Here is a 19,853-nt window from a genome sequence, read left to right on the forward strand (position 1 = left end):
TTCTAAAAATGTAAATGTTTTTAGTTATATAAGGTTACATGGAAAACCAGAGAGATTATTAATAAAAAAATTGTTAGTGCTTTAAAATTAAAAAAAAATTAACCACTTTAATTTTTTTAAACTTTGTATCGCAAACTTCATTTATTCGTCAACTCATGGCTAGTCTTGTTTCATATAAGTAAACCCCCAACCCCAGTTGGATTATTTTAAAGCAAGTATTTGAGGTGACATATCATTTCATCTGTACATGCTTCAGTATGTATAGAAGATTTCTTTTAAAACATAAAGCATAGTACCTTCAAAATGTGTAATTCTTTTATATCATGAAACATGTAGTGATTCAGTACTTTTAAGAACCAGAAAGAATCATTCTTTTTATATACTTAACATTGACTTCTGTTACTGTTTGTGTCTGTTAAAAGGAATACTATTCTGTGTAGTGAATTGAACTCATGAGTTGTGGTTGTTACTTGTTATGTCATTGCTAAGAAAATTTATAATTTTTAATGTATTAATTCCGGGTAGTCCGTTACAGCACTGAATCTGCAAATGAATGTGGCTTCAGATTGCTTTTTTAATTTAAGGAGTTGTTAATTAAAAATGTTATTTTCTCTTTGTAGTTTTACTTTTTGAATACATAATGCTAAATGATTCAAATAGCGAAATAAACTTTTTCTATGTTAGGAATCAAATTAAATTTTGATTCCCCCCCCCCCCCCCGCAGTATATTTATAAACATTGTAATCTACTTTATGTAAAGATACCAGAAATTGGAAACATTTTTGGAGTTTTAGGATTTTAAGAATGGGTATTCTTTTCTTTATTGTAGAATTAATCAGTACAATATACCATTGTTGTCACTGGAAATTTGGTTTTTTTCCTCTCTAGCCTTGCACTGAAGTACTATTTATAGATATATTCCATGAATATAATCAGACTCTTACTCCTGTACTTCTAGAAATGATGCAAACACTTCAAGGTGAGGTATATTTTATGATACTTTATCTATTAATGCATGTTGACTTAAAATAGTTTGAATGCCTATGTGCAATGCACTATTTCCTACACCATATAATAGAAATCTGAGAAAGACCCGAATGTGTTCTTTTGTTTTTTCTTTTTTTTTTTTTTTTTAAGTTTATTCATTTTGAGAGAGAGAGAGAGAATAGGGGAGAGGCAGAGAGGGAGAGGGAGAATCTGTGGGGCTCTAATCCACAAACCATGAGATCATGGCCTGAGCCGAAGTCAGGAGTCAGACACTTCACCAATTGAGCCATCCATGTCTCCTGCAATGTGTTCTTTTCTGTTGGATGGCTTTCAGGACAGAGAACAAGAATGGGCAACTGATGAAGGCAACCTTGAGACAGGCATTGAATGTGATAGTTGGATTTTGTTCTCATAAACACACTAGCCTCAGAAGCGAAATAGTGCTTTACATGGTCAAGTATATTGGATGGGGAAATAGTCTACCTGGAGCATGCTGTGGAAAGCAGTGGGGAAAAAAGATGAGAGTAACAAATGTTAGGCTCAGAATGGTGGTAGTGGGAATGGAAAGAAGGTAACAGATTTAAGAGAGAATGATGATGCGAAAATTTTGTTATTTGATCTTTGTTTGCAGCTACACAAGTAATTAATTACTTTGTTACTGCGATTTATCATTTTTGACTTCTCTGCTATATAGTAAATTCTGGGACGAGGGCACTGATCATATCTGTCTTGTTCACACATAATTCCCAGTGCCTAGTACACTCAGTAACTGTTTGTTGATTGACTTTTGGCACCTAATTGACTACTGAACAAGGGAAAGTGATCAGACATGATCCTGAACTTTAGAATCTTAATGACAGGGAGACAGTTGTTAGTAGTGGTTGGAGATAGAGTTTTCCTTTTGGAGTGTGTGTATAAGGAGGCTTGGGGGAAGAAAAACAAGTTCAAAGACTGAACGCTGAGATTTTCACCTTTAAGCATAGGAAGAGGTGAAGGTCCTACAAAAAAAGCCAGGTAAAAAACTAATGCAAAGATGTAAGAAACGGTATGGGGGTGAATCCTGGATAGAAGAGCATGTTACTAGAAGTGTCCAGTGATGGAAGAGGCAGAAGGCAGTAAAATCCCCTGAGACAAAAGATTATTTGAATTGTTGGGGCAGGAATCACATAGTAAGGGATGAAGGATTGAGTAGATGATGATACAAGGAAATAACAGCAAGAGAAGCTGCCATAGGGAAGGAGATGCCTGATCTTGTTTGTAGTTGTGCGAGAGTAGCTCACTTTTCATGCTTTTGTTCTCTCAGAAACCTAATAGATAGTTTTTTTCCCTTGGTTTATAATTTAAGCAAGAACACTATCAGTCAGGTTTTGAATTTGAGTGTTACTATATTTTCGTATGGATTGATTTCTAAGGAATAGTTATGAACTAAATTCTTAAATTTGATGGTATTTAGACTGCTTAAGTTACTTTTTTTTGTTGAGTTGAGAATGTCATTTCCATTTTCACCCATGCATTTATTATTATTTGTTTAAACCACTGTAGTAAAGTGGATAAGTTATTTAGGTTACCCTCTGATAAGTTGATGGGTGCTTATAAGGTTTTCAGTGATTACGAAGTTTAGTTTTCTTCCTAGTTGTGGAGCAGTTTGCTTATTTAGGGCTGTATTTATTCCAGCGTATTAGCCTGGTGAGCTTAAGAATTCATACTTAACAGCAGAAGAGTGCTTTGATAAACTTGTTCAAAATCTTTATATCCTAGAGCAATAGACTTACTAAGTAAACTGCTTTTCATGGCTTAACCATCACACACTCCTTTCTGGACAGTAGTGTGAGACTGCCAACTTTTAAAAAATTTTTTTAATGCTTATTTTTTTATTTTGAGAGAGTGGGGGAGGGGCAGGGAGAGCGAGGGGAAGAGAGAGAATTCCAAGCGGGCGCCATGCTGTCAGTGCAGAGCTCAGTGTGGGGCTTCAGCTCACAAACCATGAGATCATGACCTGAGGTGAAATCGAGTTGGATGCTTAATCTTAAGACTGAGCCACCCAGGTGCCCCAGAGACTGCCACCTTTTTATTCTGAAGGTTCCACTTTACATGATGGCTCCCTTTTCTGTTGGCACTTTTCGTTGTGTTGTCGTCCTTTAATACACTGTAATGATCTGACTTTTTATATTTCGAGATGCTTGTGTGAATAGCCTGTGCTTGGTTTTTTTTTTATGTTTTTTTTTTTTTTAATTTTTTTTTTTTTTCAACGTTTATTTATTTTTGGGACAGAGAGAGAGCATGAACGGGGGAGGGGCAGAGAGAGAGGGAGACACAGAATCGGAAACAGGCTCCAGGCTCTGAGCCATCAGCCCAGAGCCCGACGCGGGGCTCGAACTCACGGACCGCGAGATCGTGACCTGGCTGAAGTCGGACGCCCAACCGACTGCGCCACCCAGGCGCCCCAATGTTTTTTTTTTTTTTGAGAGAGAGACACATAGAGTATGGGTGGGGGAGGGACAGAGAGAGAGGGAGTCACAGAATCTGAAGCAGGCTCCAGGTTCTGTCTGAGCTGTGAACAGAGCCCGATAGGGGGCTCGAATCCACAAACCGCGAGATCATGACCTAAGCTGAAGTCAGATGCTTAACCACTGAGCCACCCAGGTACCCTTGTGCTTGTTCTTTTTAAAAATTTTTCTTTTGTGGGATTCATCTTTTTATTCTTTCTTTTAAGAGGTTTTTTTTTTCTTAATCAGGGTATAATAAGGTATTATGTGCTAGTTAGCAATTTGTGGCATATACTTTGCTAGGATGTTGCTGACATAACATTTTTCAAATATGTTATAATGATTTTTAAAATTGTAATAAGGTTTTACATCTTATACCTGTGTTCTCCATGATGATTACAAAACTTAGGCTTTCCATTTACATGTCCATGTATATTTAATATCATGAAATTTTTTGTACTTAACTGAAATGGGAAACTAACAAATTGAGTTGAAATCAAATATCTTTTAAAAATTAGTTTGATTTACCCTTGTTAAAACTTATTTTTACAGGGCCCACTAATGTGGAAGATATGAATGCACTATTAATCAAAGATGCTGGTATGTTAAACTAAAGTGATTTTAAAACATTGATTTCTTGAGTAATATTTGGTATGTCTAGTTTGTGGCAGGTGTTACTCTGGGAGGTTGGGATACAGGGGTACCTACAATTTAGGAACTGTGTGGTGGGGGAGATAAGCAGACCGTTGATTATAACATAGTACGAGTTGATTAATTCTAAAATAGGTGGCAGTTTTAAGTAGTACATTGGAAAACCAAAAGGAGTTTTGGTATGCCTAGGGAAAGGTTCCTAAAGAAGTGTAATGTGAGAACACCAGGATCAGTGGGAGTTAGCAAGGGGAGGGGGCCTGTATGAGAAGAGAGTTCCAGGCAGAAGGAGCAGTATGTACAAAAACTTGAAGAGAAAGGGAGCAAATGCAGTTAAGTTTTGAACTGGGAGTATTTTGGTTTAAACAGAATGGAACATAAAGCCTTAACGGTTTGTGCTGAGAGATGAGGATGGAGAGAGGTAGGTATGTAGGGACCAGATCATAAAATACTGTGACCCTTTGGAAGCAGATGTTGCTTTTTAATTTTTATAATTTGATTTGAATAGTTTTAATTGAATGCAATTTTCTGTTTGAAAGCACTAAGGGCTGTTTAGGAAAAAGTGTCTAAAGAAACTTTAATCTTTCTGAAATTGCTATTTAAGTGATTTGTCTGACTAACATTGTAAATTTTCCCTTATTAGTATATTACATGTTTTAAAGTAGTTCCTAAGGATTAGTTTCTTACATAGGATACTTAACATTTGGCCCAGCATCTGAAATTAAATTTTTTTTTCTCAAATCTTCTTTGTAGTGTATAATGCTGTTGGATTAGCAGCTTATGAGCTGTTTGACAGTGTTGATTTTGATCAGTGGTTTAAAAACCAACTTCTTCCAGAATTACAAGTCATTCACAATAGGCAAGTATAAAATTTGGTGTTTATGATATACTTATTTTACTTTTTAATTTTCTGATGAAGACGTTAAAATTGCATAAAATTTTTAAAAAGTTATAGTATGACTTAGCTGGTAGTATCAAGTGTAAAAAAAAGATGTGCTGTTTACAGCTAAGAAAAATAAAGACACTTATGTTATTTTACTTCACATGTGAATTGTCACAAGTATGAAATGTTTGTTGTTAGATAAGATACTTTGCAGGAGGAAATTTTATGCAAAGGTAAGGGAAGATGGAGGTCGCTGAAATGTAGGAAGAAAACGTGTACAAAAGAAAGCCAGTGGGATACTTAGCATGAGCTGAGCCTGGTGTGAGTAGTAGTCTAGCACACGGGGTAGCCCTGAAAAGTGACTGACTGTCTTGGGACCACACAGCATGCTGCAAGTCTGGAAGAGGGTAGATAGGATGAAGGGACACCATGGCGGAAAGAATTTGGACACACTTTAGGGCTGTGTTGTGTTGCCTCATTGAGTATGACAGACCTTTCTGACACTTAGTAGGACTTTTCCCAGTTCTTAGGTTTCATATGCATTTAAGTACTTGACTACTTGATTTTAGGTACCGAGTGACCAAAATGTAAGGGAAAAGGACTCTCATAGTTTCTGTAATTTTTTTCTTCTGCTGATTTATTTCTGTAGATGTGGTGCCTATCAGAATGTGTCGCATGTAGTCTTAGATAGCGTTTTTTAACTACAATAATGAATGAATAGAAGATATCCACATATGGCTCATTTTATAAATCTTGAGAGCCATAGAACTGTAGAGTTGGAGATGCTTTAAAAGTAATTTTGACAATGGGTGGCTGGGTGGCTCAGTCGGTTAAGGCTTCCATGTTGATTTTGGCTCAGCTCATGATCTCACAGTTCATGAGATCGAGCCAAGCCCCAAGTCAGGCTCTGTGCTGGCAGCGTGGAGCCTGCTTGGGATTCTGTCTGTCCTCTCTCTCTGCTCCTTTCCTGCTTTCGCTTTCTCTTTCTCTAGAAATAAACATTTTTTTAAAAAAGTAATTTTGCCCAATAAGTTGCTATTTATTGGTTGAGTTAATCATTTATTCAGTCATTGAATATTTTCAGTTTGCCATGAATTTGCTATGCCCCGTAAAGTGTGTGGTGAGTAAGATGTATTGTGACTCTGACCACAGAAAGTTAGTGAACCTTTGATCTAGAGAAAGCCTTCAGTAGAAAGACACATGTGTGCTTTGATTTTCCTTAAAGCCTAGAGGCTATTTACTCTAGATCTGTGTTGTCAGGTACAGTACCTGCTACATATGGCTAATGAGTAGTTGAAATGAATTTAATAAAAGTGATGAAATGACTTTAAATTGAAAACCTGGGGAGTGTAAAATATGTATTGATGTTGAAATGATAGTATTTTGGATATATTGAGATAAATAAAAATATGAAAATTTTACTTTTTACTTATTTTAATATGGGTAATAAAAAATCACATATTTGCTTACATTATATTTCTTCTGGACTGAGCTGATCTAGACCAGTATTTCTCAAACATGCGTATGAATCTGTTGGTGATCTTGTTGAGATGCACATCCTGATATAGGTTATATTTTAGGGTCTGGGTCAGATTGTATGATTCTGTCACGCTTCCAGGATAATGATGCTGCTGGTCCAGGGACCATATTTTGGGGAATAAACTAACTTCTAATTTTAACTCTGCCCAGAAGTGACTGTGATCTAAGTGAACTTAGAATTTGAACTTACTGAGCTTCCTTCTCTGTATCCGGAATAGAATGTTGACTGTAGCAGTCTCAGAGATCTCAGTTCAAAATTGATGGTTCATTGGTTCCTCCATTACACTGTATACAAGTCTTGTTTACTTCCACCTCTGTGACTTCGTTTAAACAGTCCCCGTCCCTTCAAATAGCATCTTTTCGATTTTCTACCCAAGTATTATTTAGCTTAAAGGCTATTCAAATCCCATTTCCCCCACCCACTCCTTTCTCTTCCTTTTCTGAAATCCTAGTATATAGCTTTACATTCTTTAATTCTTTTAGGTGAGTTGTAAACGTTTTGAGGGCAGGGAATACTTAAACAACTATTTTTCAACTTTAATGAGCAGTTCTTTCTATGTGCTTGGTCATCTTAAAATTTTATAATTTTCTAAAAAATGTGGAATCTTCATTAGCTTATTCCATTTATGCACAAAACAGTTATCATCTCACCACTAAAATTTATATAGTATCAGTAAGAGACTTTATGGGTAGAATTCTTAAACATAATTGTTTATAGCTTTGTGGGTCTTTTTTTCTTGCTTTAAAGAGCCTTCATTTCCTTTAGAAAAGACGATCATAGAGAAAGAAATGGGTATATTGTTACTGAAAATGTTTTACAACTTTAAAAATATCATTTTTGATAATGAGTCACATTCTATGATAGGATACTTAAATTTGAGAGCTTAGGTGGTTTTGTAGTATGTGTACTGTGGTACATTTAGAAGTGGCTTTTAAGTTTTTATATAAACAATACAGATTGCTTCCTTACTATATTTTAAATTTAAATGATAAAATACACTAAATGAAGTATACTTTGTAGAATATTTACCATTTTAATTTCATGATTTTTCTCTATTCAGATATAAGCCATTGCGACGCAGGGTGATTTGGCTCATCGGTCAGTGGATTTCTGTGAAATTCAAGTCTGACTTAAGACCCATGTTATATGAGGCAATTTGTAACTTGCTTCAAGATCAAGACTTAGTGGTATGTTCCTTAAATGTTTTAAGACTATTTTTTATAAGTTTAATTTATGTTAAGCTTCATATTCAGGAATAGTTTATAGATTTAGTATGTTGGTAACCTTTCACTCTTGTAGTTATTCCTTGGCAAGCAGTTTGATTTAAGGGAGGGAAGTTCTTTGATTATTATTTACCCTTATCACGAAGAGTCAGTGAAAAGACATTTAACTAAACTCTAGTTTTGTAGAGTCAGATGACATTTTTTTTAAAGATTCTTTTTTAGCTTACATATTTTTTTTTCTTATTCAGTATGGATTTTGTCATTCTCATACTTGAGGTACCACCATCTAGTTCATCTTGACTGTTAATTTTTTCTTTGTCTCTCATTTTTGAAGGGATTTTTGGTGTGTGTGTGTGTGTGTGTGTGTGTGTGTGTGTGTGTGTGTTTTAGCCTTTGGAATTGTTTCCTTTATAATAAGTGTTGACATAATATTCTTTTTTTGGTAGAGTCAGAGAGGGCACAAGTGGGCAAAGGGTAGAGAGGGAGAGAGAGAATCCCATGAGGGTCAGAGAGAGAGGAAGAGAGAGGGAGAGAAGAGAGGCTCACTCAAAGCGAGGCTTTATTTTATGCCCGAGTGAATATATTCGTGACTTACTGTACATATTCCTTGTGTTGGGCTTAGACTGGACCCTAGCATAGTCTTGAAAAGATGGAGTCTAGTTGTCTTTTCCTCAGTTTCAAGTTATTTTTATGTAAAAATACGTGATTTTTTTTTCTGCCCCCGAATTAGGCTGAGGTCTTGTTTAATCATTTCTCAGTATACTCCTTTAAAAAATTTTTTGAACCCATTCTATCAGCCTGTTTTTCAGCAAAAGCTTGGGCCATCCTTTTCTCATTTCCACGTGTGTACATAAGCTACTTTCTGTGGTGTGTGTGTGTGTGTGTGTGTGTGTGTGTGTGTGTTTTAGCCATTGGAATTGTTTCCTTTATAATAAGTGTTGACATAATATATATATATTTTTTTTTGAAGAGTCAGAGAGGGTCAGAAAAATAATGTTCTGTGAAGGAAAACATAATTAGAAAGGTAAACCTGTCGGTGCTCCTGGGTGGCTCAGTCGGGTGAGCATCCATCTTGGTTTCAGCTCAGGCCATGAACCCAGTGTTGTGGGATCAAGCCCCGGATTGGGCTCTGTACTGTGTGTGGAGCCTGCTTAAGATTCTCTCTTTCTCTATTGCTCTCCCAATTAAAAATAAATAAATAAATAAACCCATTGTAGAAGCTCAATGTATTCCAAAGGCAGATAGAACTGTTATTTGGATTTGTCACTTGGCCATTATCTACTTTGTGTAAATAGTTGGGAATTTACTCTAAATATAATGCTGTAACTATTAAATAGTTTAAACATGGGAAGTTACAAGGGAATCCAGTTTTATTTTACCATGTCTAAATTCTTAAAAGTTTATTAATAAAACTGTTTAGATTACTGTTTGCTGGAATGAGTTTACTTTTGTAATACCTTTAAAGTATTTATAGGTTTAAGTTTTTCTTTGCCCAGTTGGAAACATTTGCTCTTTTCTCAGAGGTATCAGACAGAAGACATTAAATGTTTTATGAAAGTGTTACAAAAGGATTAAATTTCACTTAAGTTTTCTTAGGGAAATCAAGAAATTTTTTGAATCATTTACTCATTTTTGAGGTATCTGTTCAGAAAGAAATAAGAGAAATTTAATTCTGCACTTTAAGAGTGGAACATTAATTACATCCCAATAAGTATTACTGGAGAAAAAGGGTTTCATGGCTGGATAAGTTTGGAAAACACTGGGCTAAATATTCCAGTAGTCCTCTTTGCTTTAGGACTGAGGAGAACCTTTGAAACATACATTTGAATAGTCACTATCCAAGATGACACATACACTATTATCTAAGGAATACTCTTGGAATGCTGCTGTAGGTTCAGCTTTTGCCCTTTTCCTGTGTATCTTCTGGTGATTTCATCTCAGTTTTACACCTTCTACACTTGTTTGATCCTGCCACCGATATTTTGTTGATACTTCTTAAGACTTTGTTTAGTAAGGTACCAAGTTAAGGTTGCACACTTTGGCCTTCTAGTGTATATAAGATCTTTAATTTCAACTTGTGAGAAATTCTGGCTAATGTGGGAGGATACTTTATACACATATTTATGTACACGGCAGTATACAAACACGTAGTATGTACATATGTATAGATGTGTTCATGTGTGTATATATGCATGTGCTTATATAGATACTGCTGAATCTAAACGTTCTCTGGCTTTCATAATCTACATTATCTTGCTTGAGTGCTTTTACAGGGTTGGGATAGATTTAATCCTGAGCAAGTATGGTTATCTATGTGGCTTCCTAATCTTATAACCACGTCGTCACAAGACTGGCTGCAACAGAGTAGAGATAGTGCAGGTGCACCGGGGGCACCTGGGTGGCTCAGTCAATTAAGCATCTGACTTTGGCTCCGGTCATGATCTCACGGTCCATGAGTTCAGTCAAGCCACATTTCGGGCAAGCTCGAGCCACTTCGAGTTCTGCGTGGACAATGTGGAACCTGTATGGAATCCTCTCCCTCCCTCCCTCCCTCCCTCCCTCCCTCTCTCTCTCTCTCTCTCTCTCTCTCTCTGCCCCTTGTTTAGTTGTGCCCCTGCCCCAAAATTAATAAATAAATGAATGAATAACTGAGTTTTAAAAAGGCTAAATCTTTAAAAAAATATATAATGCAGTTACTGGAGAAAGCAACTTCTCAAATAGGACTCCATAAATTTTATAGTATCCAAGGCCACTGGGTGGAGTACATCTCTATCTCTGATAGTTGCCTGACATTTTGACATTGTCATTTGATCTGGGGGAGTATAATGCATATTGAGTGAATTTCTTTCCTTTAGTTGAAACATTTAACTAGATATAGAATTTAGTCATGGCTTGAGTTCATGTTATGTTTTGTGGAAACTCTGGGTATCGTAGCCTGTGCCAGTTTAGCTGACCAAATCCCAGATAACCCTTGAAAGAGAGCGATAGGGATGATGCTGTTGTGGTATGATTTGCCCGGATAACATGCTGACACATAAATTAAGATTTGGAAGTGTCAGGAACCTGTACAAATCTTTGTGTATTTGTGAACTTTGGAATTTAGAAAATCTCAAAATAGATCTTTGGATATTTCATGGATTTCCTGTAATTGTGGTTGCAGATGGGAATGTGTGTTCTTCCTTCTCCCTCCTCTTTCCATTTTCTCCTCCCTCCCTCTTCACCAAACATCTGCCAGCTTCACCATCCTCACCCATTTGCCTGTCTCTCATCTGTGATCTCAGCTTTCTCTCCCTGTGTGGCAGCACCTTTGTATTCTTCTCTTAGTCCCACCCTTGTCTCACACTTAGGGCAAATTATCCATTTTCCTGGAAGCACCCCCTGGATTAAAGACTGTTGAAACAAATTATGAGAAACTGAGAAGGGTGGGAATGGACACTAGTTGACTTTTTCAAGTCTTGTTGCAAAATAAGAGGAATATTCTTTTATTTCCAGATGTTAATAACCTCTGTGACTTTAATATTAGCAAAAAGTAAAAGTGATTTGGAATAAATTTCCTGCCATTTGATATTAATGATATTTAGTAGTTTCAGAATTATTAAAATCTCATGATGTACTTTCTTTTAGGTCCGTATCGAAACAGCGACAACACTGAAGTTAAATATCCTTTAAAGAATTTAAAAATACTTCATTGTGATGGGGTGCCTGGCTGGCTCAGACAGTGCAGTGTGTGACTTTTGATCTCAGGGTTGTGAGTTCCAGTCCCATGTTGGGTGTAGAGATTACTTAAAAATAAAATCTTCAAAATAAAAAATACTTCATTGTGAAGAATTTTAACACTTTTAAGTAACTTTTTTTGCGAAATTTGTTAGATCGCTTAAAATATAGTTTTTGATTATTATATTTGGGTTTTAGATCTATTTTATTCTGATTAACCTCATACATTCTCAGTATTCCTTAACTGCTCTTTACCTGTTGATGATTTTGAATTTAGAACAGATCAGTTTCTGCCGGTGAGAATATTTTTAAGATTGATCACAATCTGCTATGTCTTTTGCAAATTAAGTGTTATTTTATAAATGAAATTATGTGTATGTGATACTTATTGAAGCCAAATTTAAAAGTACATTAAGATGATTTTGGAAGTTTACTACCTTTATTGGTAATTTTTTAATTCATAACTGTTTACTTATATTCTGCTTTTTTTTTTTTAAGCTATCTTAACTGTTTTGGAGGTGACTGTTAAACTTTTTTATTTTTATTTTATTTTTTTACCTTTTTTCCAATTACAAAACATCTAGTAACTTCGTTTTATCTGTGTCTGTTACTTATAGTCCTCAACTATTTCTTTGTGTATATATGCCTGTATCCTGCATTAGATTGTAAATTACTTGAATAGTAGAACACCAAGTCCTATTGGGTCATCTTTTTATTCTTCATTTAATTCCCAGAAGCCCACATGGTGTTTCACTTAACAGTTACTCAGTAAGCACTTGTTAAATATGTTAATAAGACTATGGCAGTAGTATTTATTCTTAGGAAGACTAGGCAAGAAGAAAGTTACATGATAAAGTGTCTGTGTGTACTTCTTGTGGAGGTCGTACATGGACAAACTTGTAGAGAGGATTTTCATTAGGAAAAGAATCATTAGATATTTTGGGATGAAATAAATGTTTTAGAAATCTGCTTAAAAATGAACTATCTGAAAGATCAGATGTGTGTTTTATTTAAGTATCTGGCATTCTGTGACGTATTAATCCCTACTGTCATTTTGTAATCTAGGCGTTAACAGCCAGACATGGATATTTGTTTCCTATTTCCTAAAAATAAATATTTGGTCATTCTTTGAATAACAGATATATATCTATGGAAAGTGAGATCTCCATGCAGCATATCTTAAGGGCCACATCAGAGAGCTGGTATGCGAGTATACTTAATTGGTATTTCTTTTGTTTTAATGAGTAGACTTTGCAAAACAAAGTATCTTGTGATTGGCAACAGGCACACAAGGACACTGACCAGACAACGTTAGCAGCTTAGTTTAGCGGTATAAAATTTAAACGCAAAATTTAGACACGGTTTTCCACTGAAAACATGATTCACTTTGTGGATGAGTTTAATTCTAAAATGGACCAATTAAGGAACAATAAAAAAAAGACCCCCCCCCCCCCAAAAAAAAAAAGAATGCGATTCCTAAACGTTGGCAACTTGAACAATTTCAGCTTTCTTTAGGTAATGCTGGAGCTCTGGTTGCTGATCTCTTATTTATTGCTTTGACATTATGATTTAATTTTGTTATTTCAGTTTGTGAAGATATTTCTATTTCTCTTATGACCCCTTTGTTTTTTTTCTGTTTACCTGCAGTATTTGGAAACCATGTTCACACTACTTTTTCAGCTGCTGCAGCAAGTTACAGAATGTGACACAAAGATGCATGTTTTGCATGTCCTTTCCTGTGTGATTGAAAGAGTAAACATACAGGTAATTTTGTTGTAAAACATTCAATGTCAGGTGAGTGGAGTATATGTAGGATTGCAGTAATAGCTTTGCTTTATCTACATTGTTTAAAAGTTAACACATTAAAATGCTTATAACCTATACGGTTGTGATTTCGCTTATATTGACATGTGTACTTGCATTTTAAAAAAATGACTTGAGAATATTAAAATCTAAAATTAAAAAATTTTAAAATGGGATCAGTAATGTAGAGGGGTTCAGAATGCAGAATTTTATCTGTCTTAGTAGAACCAGTTTATATTTAATAATACTTCTTAAAATTCAGTGTGTTTGAGGACATAGCCACAAGTGTGTCAGCAAATGCAGCTATTTTCAGAGGTCGGTTATATTTACCTTCAAAATTAAATGTGTTTTGCAGTTTGGTCCACATTATGTCCATGTTTAGCTTAATATAAAAATGATATGTAAAGTTCTCAACAGATATTAAATGTTAGTTATTCAGCTTCCCTATGTCTCCTAATTTGTGTGAAAAACTAATAATCCAAGAAACTACCTTATAATTAATTACCCTTGTGGTTTCTCATATCCTAGTTCACCACTCCATATCCTTGTTCGAAAAGTACTGAAGTAAATCTGTGAGTTACTAGGGAAAGATAACTGAATTCATGTCCCCAGATTTGGAGTTTGTTCCTGTGTCTTTTAGTGAGTTCTGATTGCTTGAGCTTGTTCTAAAGTAATTGATGAGAATTGCTATCAATTACTGAATAATACTAAGTTACCAACTTCCGTGCTAAATAATTTGCATATATTTCTCATTTAATCCTCACAAGAACCTTTGGGTGAGGGTTGGAATTTATCATCTAGAACAGTTTGAGATTTTAAGGAACTTGACAAAGTACATACATCTTGGTGGTATTACCAGCCTTCACAGTCAGCATGCAGCTCCAGCAGCAGTTTTGAGTCACTGTTAATCACTTTGAGCAGATCTGGGTTCAAGTGTCTAAAAATAGTGTTACCTTACAATTTCCTTAGTGTTTGGGATTCTTATTACGTTAGTTACGTTATTTCATTTTGATAATCGTTTATGAAGAATATTGAGAGATTTTGATCATCCAGATAGTTAATTGAGACTCTTTTAAACTCCTTTCAAGTGCTTGTGTCTCCTGTGTCGTTTGGGTAAGGTCTTTAAGTTTGTGTCCTTATGTGTGTGTGTGTGTGTGTGTGTGTGTGTGTGTGTATATATATATATATATATATATTTAATGTTTATTACTGAGAGAGAGAGAGAGAGCGCGCGCGCACGTGCGCGCAGGGGAGGGGTAGAGAGAGAGGGAAACACAGAATCTGAAGCAGGCTCCAGGCTCTGAGCTGTCAGCGCAGAGTCTGATGTGGGGCCTGAATTCACGGAATGGTGAGATAATAACTCATGGAGTGGTGAGATAATAATCTGAGCTGAAGTCAGATGCTTAACTAGTCGAGCCACCCAGGTGCTCCATTGTGTCTAAAATAATAAAGATAATTCTGAAATCACTTGACTCACAGGTGTCTTAAGTATGAAATTATTACACATGTGCAGTATGCTTTAGATCATTATACAAATGCAGTAAATTATTGTTCATTAAAAAATTGTAGAAACAAGATGTGACCATTTTTTGTAATCTTATTTAGATACCATCTGGCTAATGGAAACGTATTAAAGATTTCTTTCTGTGGAAATGAATTTTCTTACCTACATCCTCCCGAATCTCTAAATCTTTTTAATCCTAGGTTGAAATTCCTCATGCTTAGTAAAATTTAAAGTTTATTTAAATTTAATTAATTTATTTATAAATAAATTATAAATATTTATAATTTATTAAAATATAAATATTTATTTATATTTATAAATAAAAAAATTTTTTTTTTTTTGAGACAGAGAGTGTGTGCTTGTGTGTGCGCAAGTGTGGGGGAATGGCAGAGGGTAGGAGAGAGAGAGAATCCCTGTCAGGCTCTGTACTGTTACTGCTGAGCCTCACGCGGGGCTTGAACCTGTGAACCGTGAGATTATGACCTGAGATGAAACCAAGAGTTGGACACTAAACTGACTGAGCTACCCAGGTGTCCCCTCATGCTTAGTAATTTTAAAAGTGCTTTTGTGTTTTTATCCATATGCACTTTTTAGAACACAGATAGCCTAAGCAACTCAGGTGAGGCTGTGTCACCAATAAATAGTAAGATAGAGTTAATCCAGTAGTATTTTGTGTTTTCAGAAATCAGGAAATCATCATGAAAAGTGTTTTCAGGCGTCTGATTCTTTAAATTTCCTATGTTAACCTTTGAACAGTCCTACTGCTTATATATCATTCTCCTGTCTTTCATAGGCTAAATTTGATTTTTGCCCCTTGGGTTACAGACAGTTTGAGCCATCTTACAACAAACAGTAAGATAACACATAATGGTTTAATTTTGAAGATTCAGTGAAGTGTCACCATTTTTATAATATAATGTACAATTATTTAAAGATTGTGTTTTCTCTACTTTTTGAAAAAGTAGTTGATTAATTATTCCATTGCGGCAATCCAGTAAATACATAGAAGAAATAGGTAATCATCAGGTTTGGATGTCAGGCAGATAGTCTTTGAACTTCTGCATTTCTGAAGAAAAAGAACAAAATTAAAGGGCCTGTGTGAAATATTAAATATTTTATGAAAATTATATCTAAAAGACGTGTCATTGGTACTTACTTTTTAAAGTCCCCATGTATGGAAAACCTTCTTAGAACATTTCTTAGGCTGTCACATACTTGATTTTCAGTAATGTGTTATGAAGGAAAGTGGATACCTCCCTGTATATGATGACTTAACTCATATTCTATTTTCTTTTCTTTTTGAGTAAAGGTGCCAGAAGATGAGTGTATTTGGTGTACTTTTTCATCTCATTTGTGTTAAGCTGATAGTTTAATGTTTTATAGGGTTGTTATTTAGCCCAGTGTCTAGTAAACATTGCTAATTCCATGTGATTTTTTAGGTGTTGACCAAATAATTGATATTGGCCTACCGAAATAGCCCATAGATGGTAATCATTTTCAGGATTGTATATGAACAATATTCTTCCTTAAATCTTTTCATTGAAATATTCTGAATGTACAGAAAAGTTACAAGACATCCATACCCATATATCCTTCACCTAGTTCTTTCAGGTTTTAATTTTTACTGAATTTTCTCTTTTTTTAATCTGTGTGCATATACAAATTCTTGTTGTTAAACTCTTTGAACTTTAGTGTCAAGCATCATGGCACTTTGTCCCAGAATATTAGACTTCTCTTCTTAACATAACCATGATTAGACTCAGGAAACTTACATTAATGTAATATTGTTATCTAATATCAAGTCCATATAAGATTTTCTCAGTTTTCCCAATAGCATACTTTTTAACCTCCTCCCTTTCAGCTTCAGGGAACATATTTGGCTCTCATGTTCTCCCTCTCTTTTCTTAAAGTTTATTTATTTTTTTTATTTTGAGAGAGAAAGAGAGTGTGAGCGGGGGGGGGGGGGGGAGGGGGGGACAGCAAGAGAATCCCAAGCAGGTTCTGTGCTGTCAGTGCCCAGAACATGGGATGAATTGTGAGATCATGCCTGAGCTGAAATCAAGAGTGGGATGCCTAACCTACTGAGCCACCCAGGCGCCCCCTCACTGTTTTTTGATCCCCCGCTCTGCATCCTTGTTTTGGGGGGCTATCTTTTGCAACAGTAACTCTGGGTGATTATTGAAATTCATTTTTGAAGCAATAATTTAAATTTAGAATATCATCAATTCCAGTGTACAGCTATGTTTGGGATGTAAATATTTTCTGACTTTCGAATGTACTCCCTTTGTGCCCCTCCTTGGAAAGTGTTCTCACTTGAATATTAAAACCAAAATTGGTTTATTTTCCATGTCAGTAGAACATGCTGTTATACATTGTTTTCAGTTAAGTATGAATGAGCTAGGTACTTTAAAACCTGTGTTTTTACGTACTAGTTGGTCTGTTTTATAAGCTAATTGGAGTGATCTCTGAGATAAAGAACACTTAGCAAGATTAAGTGCTCAATAAATAATAGTGTAATTAAAAATTTGAAGATAAGGTGATATATAATAAATAGGCTTGTAATGTTTTTTCAGTTTTATTTCGCTTAAATATTTGGGCAAATACTTAACTTGTCTTTTGTAACCTTCCTCGCATCCTCAAGGGCAACAGATTCTACACCTTTTTTGCTCCCTGTTTAGTGTGTGGCATTTTGTAAGCAAAAATGGGAATCTCATTTTTCTGGGAGTAATTTTTAGTTTTAATACGTGGGATTGAAATAGCTATTGCTGAAGTTGTGAAGGTCTAGTATTTCTGTTTGTTATGAAGCCTACTCTTCATCAGAGCAATTCCCAATACGATGACCATAAACCAACCGAGACACTGGAGTGCGGTCCAGCTTCAGTGTAGATCCCTTTTATTTTTTAAGAAACTCACTGTCAAGCTGTGCTGTCTCTCAGGGCTTATTTTTAAAGAAATATTTTTATTTTTAATTTTTAAAACTGGTTAGCTTAATCCACGTGGTTTTAAGAATCATATCTTTTAAGAAGGATTTTCTTGGGATGCCTGGGTGGCTCAGTCAGTTAAGCGTCTGGCTTCAGCTCAGATCATGATCTCATGGTTTGTGAGTTTGAGCCCCGAATCAGGCTCTGTACTCACAGCTCAGAGCCTGGAGCCTGCTTCACACTCTGTGTCTCCCTCTCTCTTTGCCCCCGCCCTGCTCACTCACACTCTGATCTTTGTCTCTTTCTCTCTCTCAAAAATAAATAAACATTAAAAAAAATTTTTTTTAAAGGATTTTCTTCTGTGTTTTCATTATACCTCCTGTACACCTTTATCATTATACTTATCTTTTTTCGTTGTAAGGGTTTGTAAGTGTACCTTTACATTCTTTTCTTTCTGGTGCCTTGTCCTCAGGGCCTGTTACTGGAGGATGCCATCAGATAATTGTTGAATGTATGAGTAAATGCTGACTTTTTAAAACAGTGTAATTTCCAGTTAGGTAAGCTGTTTTATTAAAAAAGAACTAGGGTATAATAACGTTTTCTGTTAAGCTCTCGATAACTGGTTACATTATGTTGCTTTCCTAAATTTTATTTCATGCAGTAAATTTGGTACTTATTTTAAATTCTTGAAAAATAATAACCGTAGAGCTTTATGTCTCTGATTTATTTTTAAAAAGATACATAATATATTTCATCTAGAAAATATTAAATATTTCCTTCCTGGGACTTAATAATGTTCTGTCATTGTGTCTTGAAGGAAATTGCCTTCTTTCCTAATACAGTCTTTTTGCTTCCCTTCCTTCTGTTGTGATAGATACGACCGTATGTAGGATGTTTGGTACAGTATTTGCCCCTTCTTTGGAAGCAGAGCGAAGAACACAATATGTTGAGATGTGCTATTCTGACAACACTTATTCATCTTGTTCAGGTAAGTTACTTTCCAGTTTCTGAATTTAGTATATTTCTTTTTTTTATTGAAGTCTGATTAATATACAGTGTTCTGTTAGCTCCATGTGTACAACATTTGATCGCACCGTCCTGTACGTTACTCAGTGTTCACCACAAGGGGTGTAGATGCCCCTTGTCACCATACAATGTTATTAGAGTATTATTGACTGTATTCCCTGTGCTGTACTTCTCATCTCTGAGGCCTATTTATTATATAAATGGGGTTTTGTACCCGTTAATCCCTTTTTTATATTTCACCGATCCTCTCCCTCACCTCCCCTCTGGCCATCACCAGTTCTCTGTGCTTAAGATTCTGGGTTTTTGCTTTTTTTTTTCTTTTTACAAATTTTTCATTGTTTTCATGTGCTTTATTTTAATGGTAGTGAAAGGCCTCCCAGTTATGTCTTTTTCATGAATTATCTTAAACAGTTTTAAAAACTACTTTTGTGTGTTGGCTTTGGACATTTTTTGACATGTAGGAAATACTCTCTCCTTTTTAAAGACATTTCATTCATTAGATGAAGTGGTCTCTCATGGTGATAGACTCATGATTTGTGCAGTCTGTTATACTTTCCATGCACTTTGCTTGGTATCCAGAGCTTTTCTGCATAAATTTGCTCTTCATTTTCACCCTTTTTTTGTGATCTAACATCAAAATTTTACTCTTTCATAAATTGAGAAGGTAGACAATCAGGTGAGTTACTTTTGAGGGAAGGAGTGAATATGGTTTTCGTCCTCGTGACTTTGAGTGTCAGGGTTGTGCAGCAGGTAGAGAGGAATCTCAGATTTCAGAGAGTGATGAACAGGCTGTAGTTGTCATTTGAACTATTACAGTGACTTACAGTCTGACGGCGAGAGGACAGAAAGGTAAGATTTTAATGCCAAATCTAATATCTGCATCCAGGTATGCTCAACTGAATTTTACTGGCCTTGCCCCAAATTGTGATAGATTGTCCAATGGAGAGAGCTCTGAGTTGATAGTTACCACTCTCCATTTTTTTGAATAAGTTAAAAATAGGGGGGAAAAAACACGTGAACACAAGTTTTTAAAAAACCTTTCTCAGACATCCTTTTTTTGAAATGCAATTTTTTTTCTTTCAGTAAACCTTACGGATGAGTTTTATAGTTAAAAAATC

At 35.4% G+C, this 19,853-nt stretch overlaps 1 protein-coding gene across 2 annotated transcripts in view; it reads left to right on the forward strand.

Annotated features, from left to right (window-relative positions):
• The window catches only part of IPO11 (importin 11), a 194,925-nt gene that overhangs the window by 65,671 nt on the left and 109,401 nt on the right, over positions 1-19,853 (forward strand). For both annotated transcript variants that reach the window (XM_030321825.1, XM_030321834.2), the window contains exons 13-20: positions 889-979; positions 4,026-4,073; positions 4,875-4,980; positions 7,605-7,731; positions 11,392-11,425; positions 11,737-11,777; positions 13,129-13,245; positions 18,584-18,697. In XM_030321825.1, the coding sequence (XP_030177685.1) occupies positions 889-979; positions 4,026-4,073; positions 4,875-4,980; positions 7,605-7,731; positions 11,392-11,425; positions 11,737-11,777; positions 13,129-13,245; positions 18,584-18,697 (678 nt within the window). The remainder of the gene's footprint in view (positions 1-888; positions 980-4,025; positions 4,074-4,874; positions 4,981-7,604; positions 7,732-11,391; positions 11,426-11,736; positions 11,778-13,128; positions 13,246-18,583; positions 18,698-19,853) is intronic.

The sequence above is a fragment of the Lynx canadensis genome, chromosome A1, assembly GCF_007474595.2.
Source record: "Lynx canadensis isolate LIC74 chromosome A1, mLynCan4.pri.v2, whole genome shotgun sequence".
NCBI lineage: Eukaryota > Metazoa > Chordata > Mammalia > Carnivora > Felidae > Lynx > Lynx canadensis.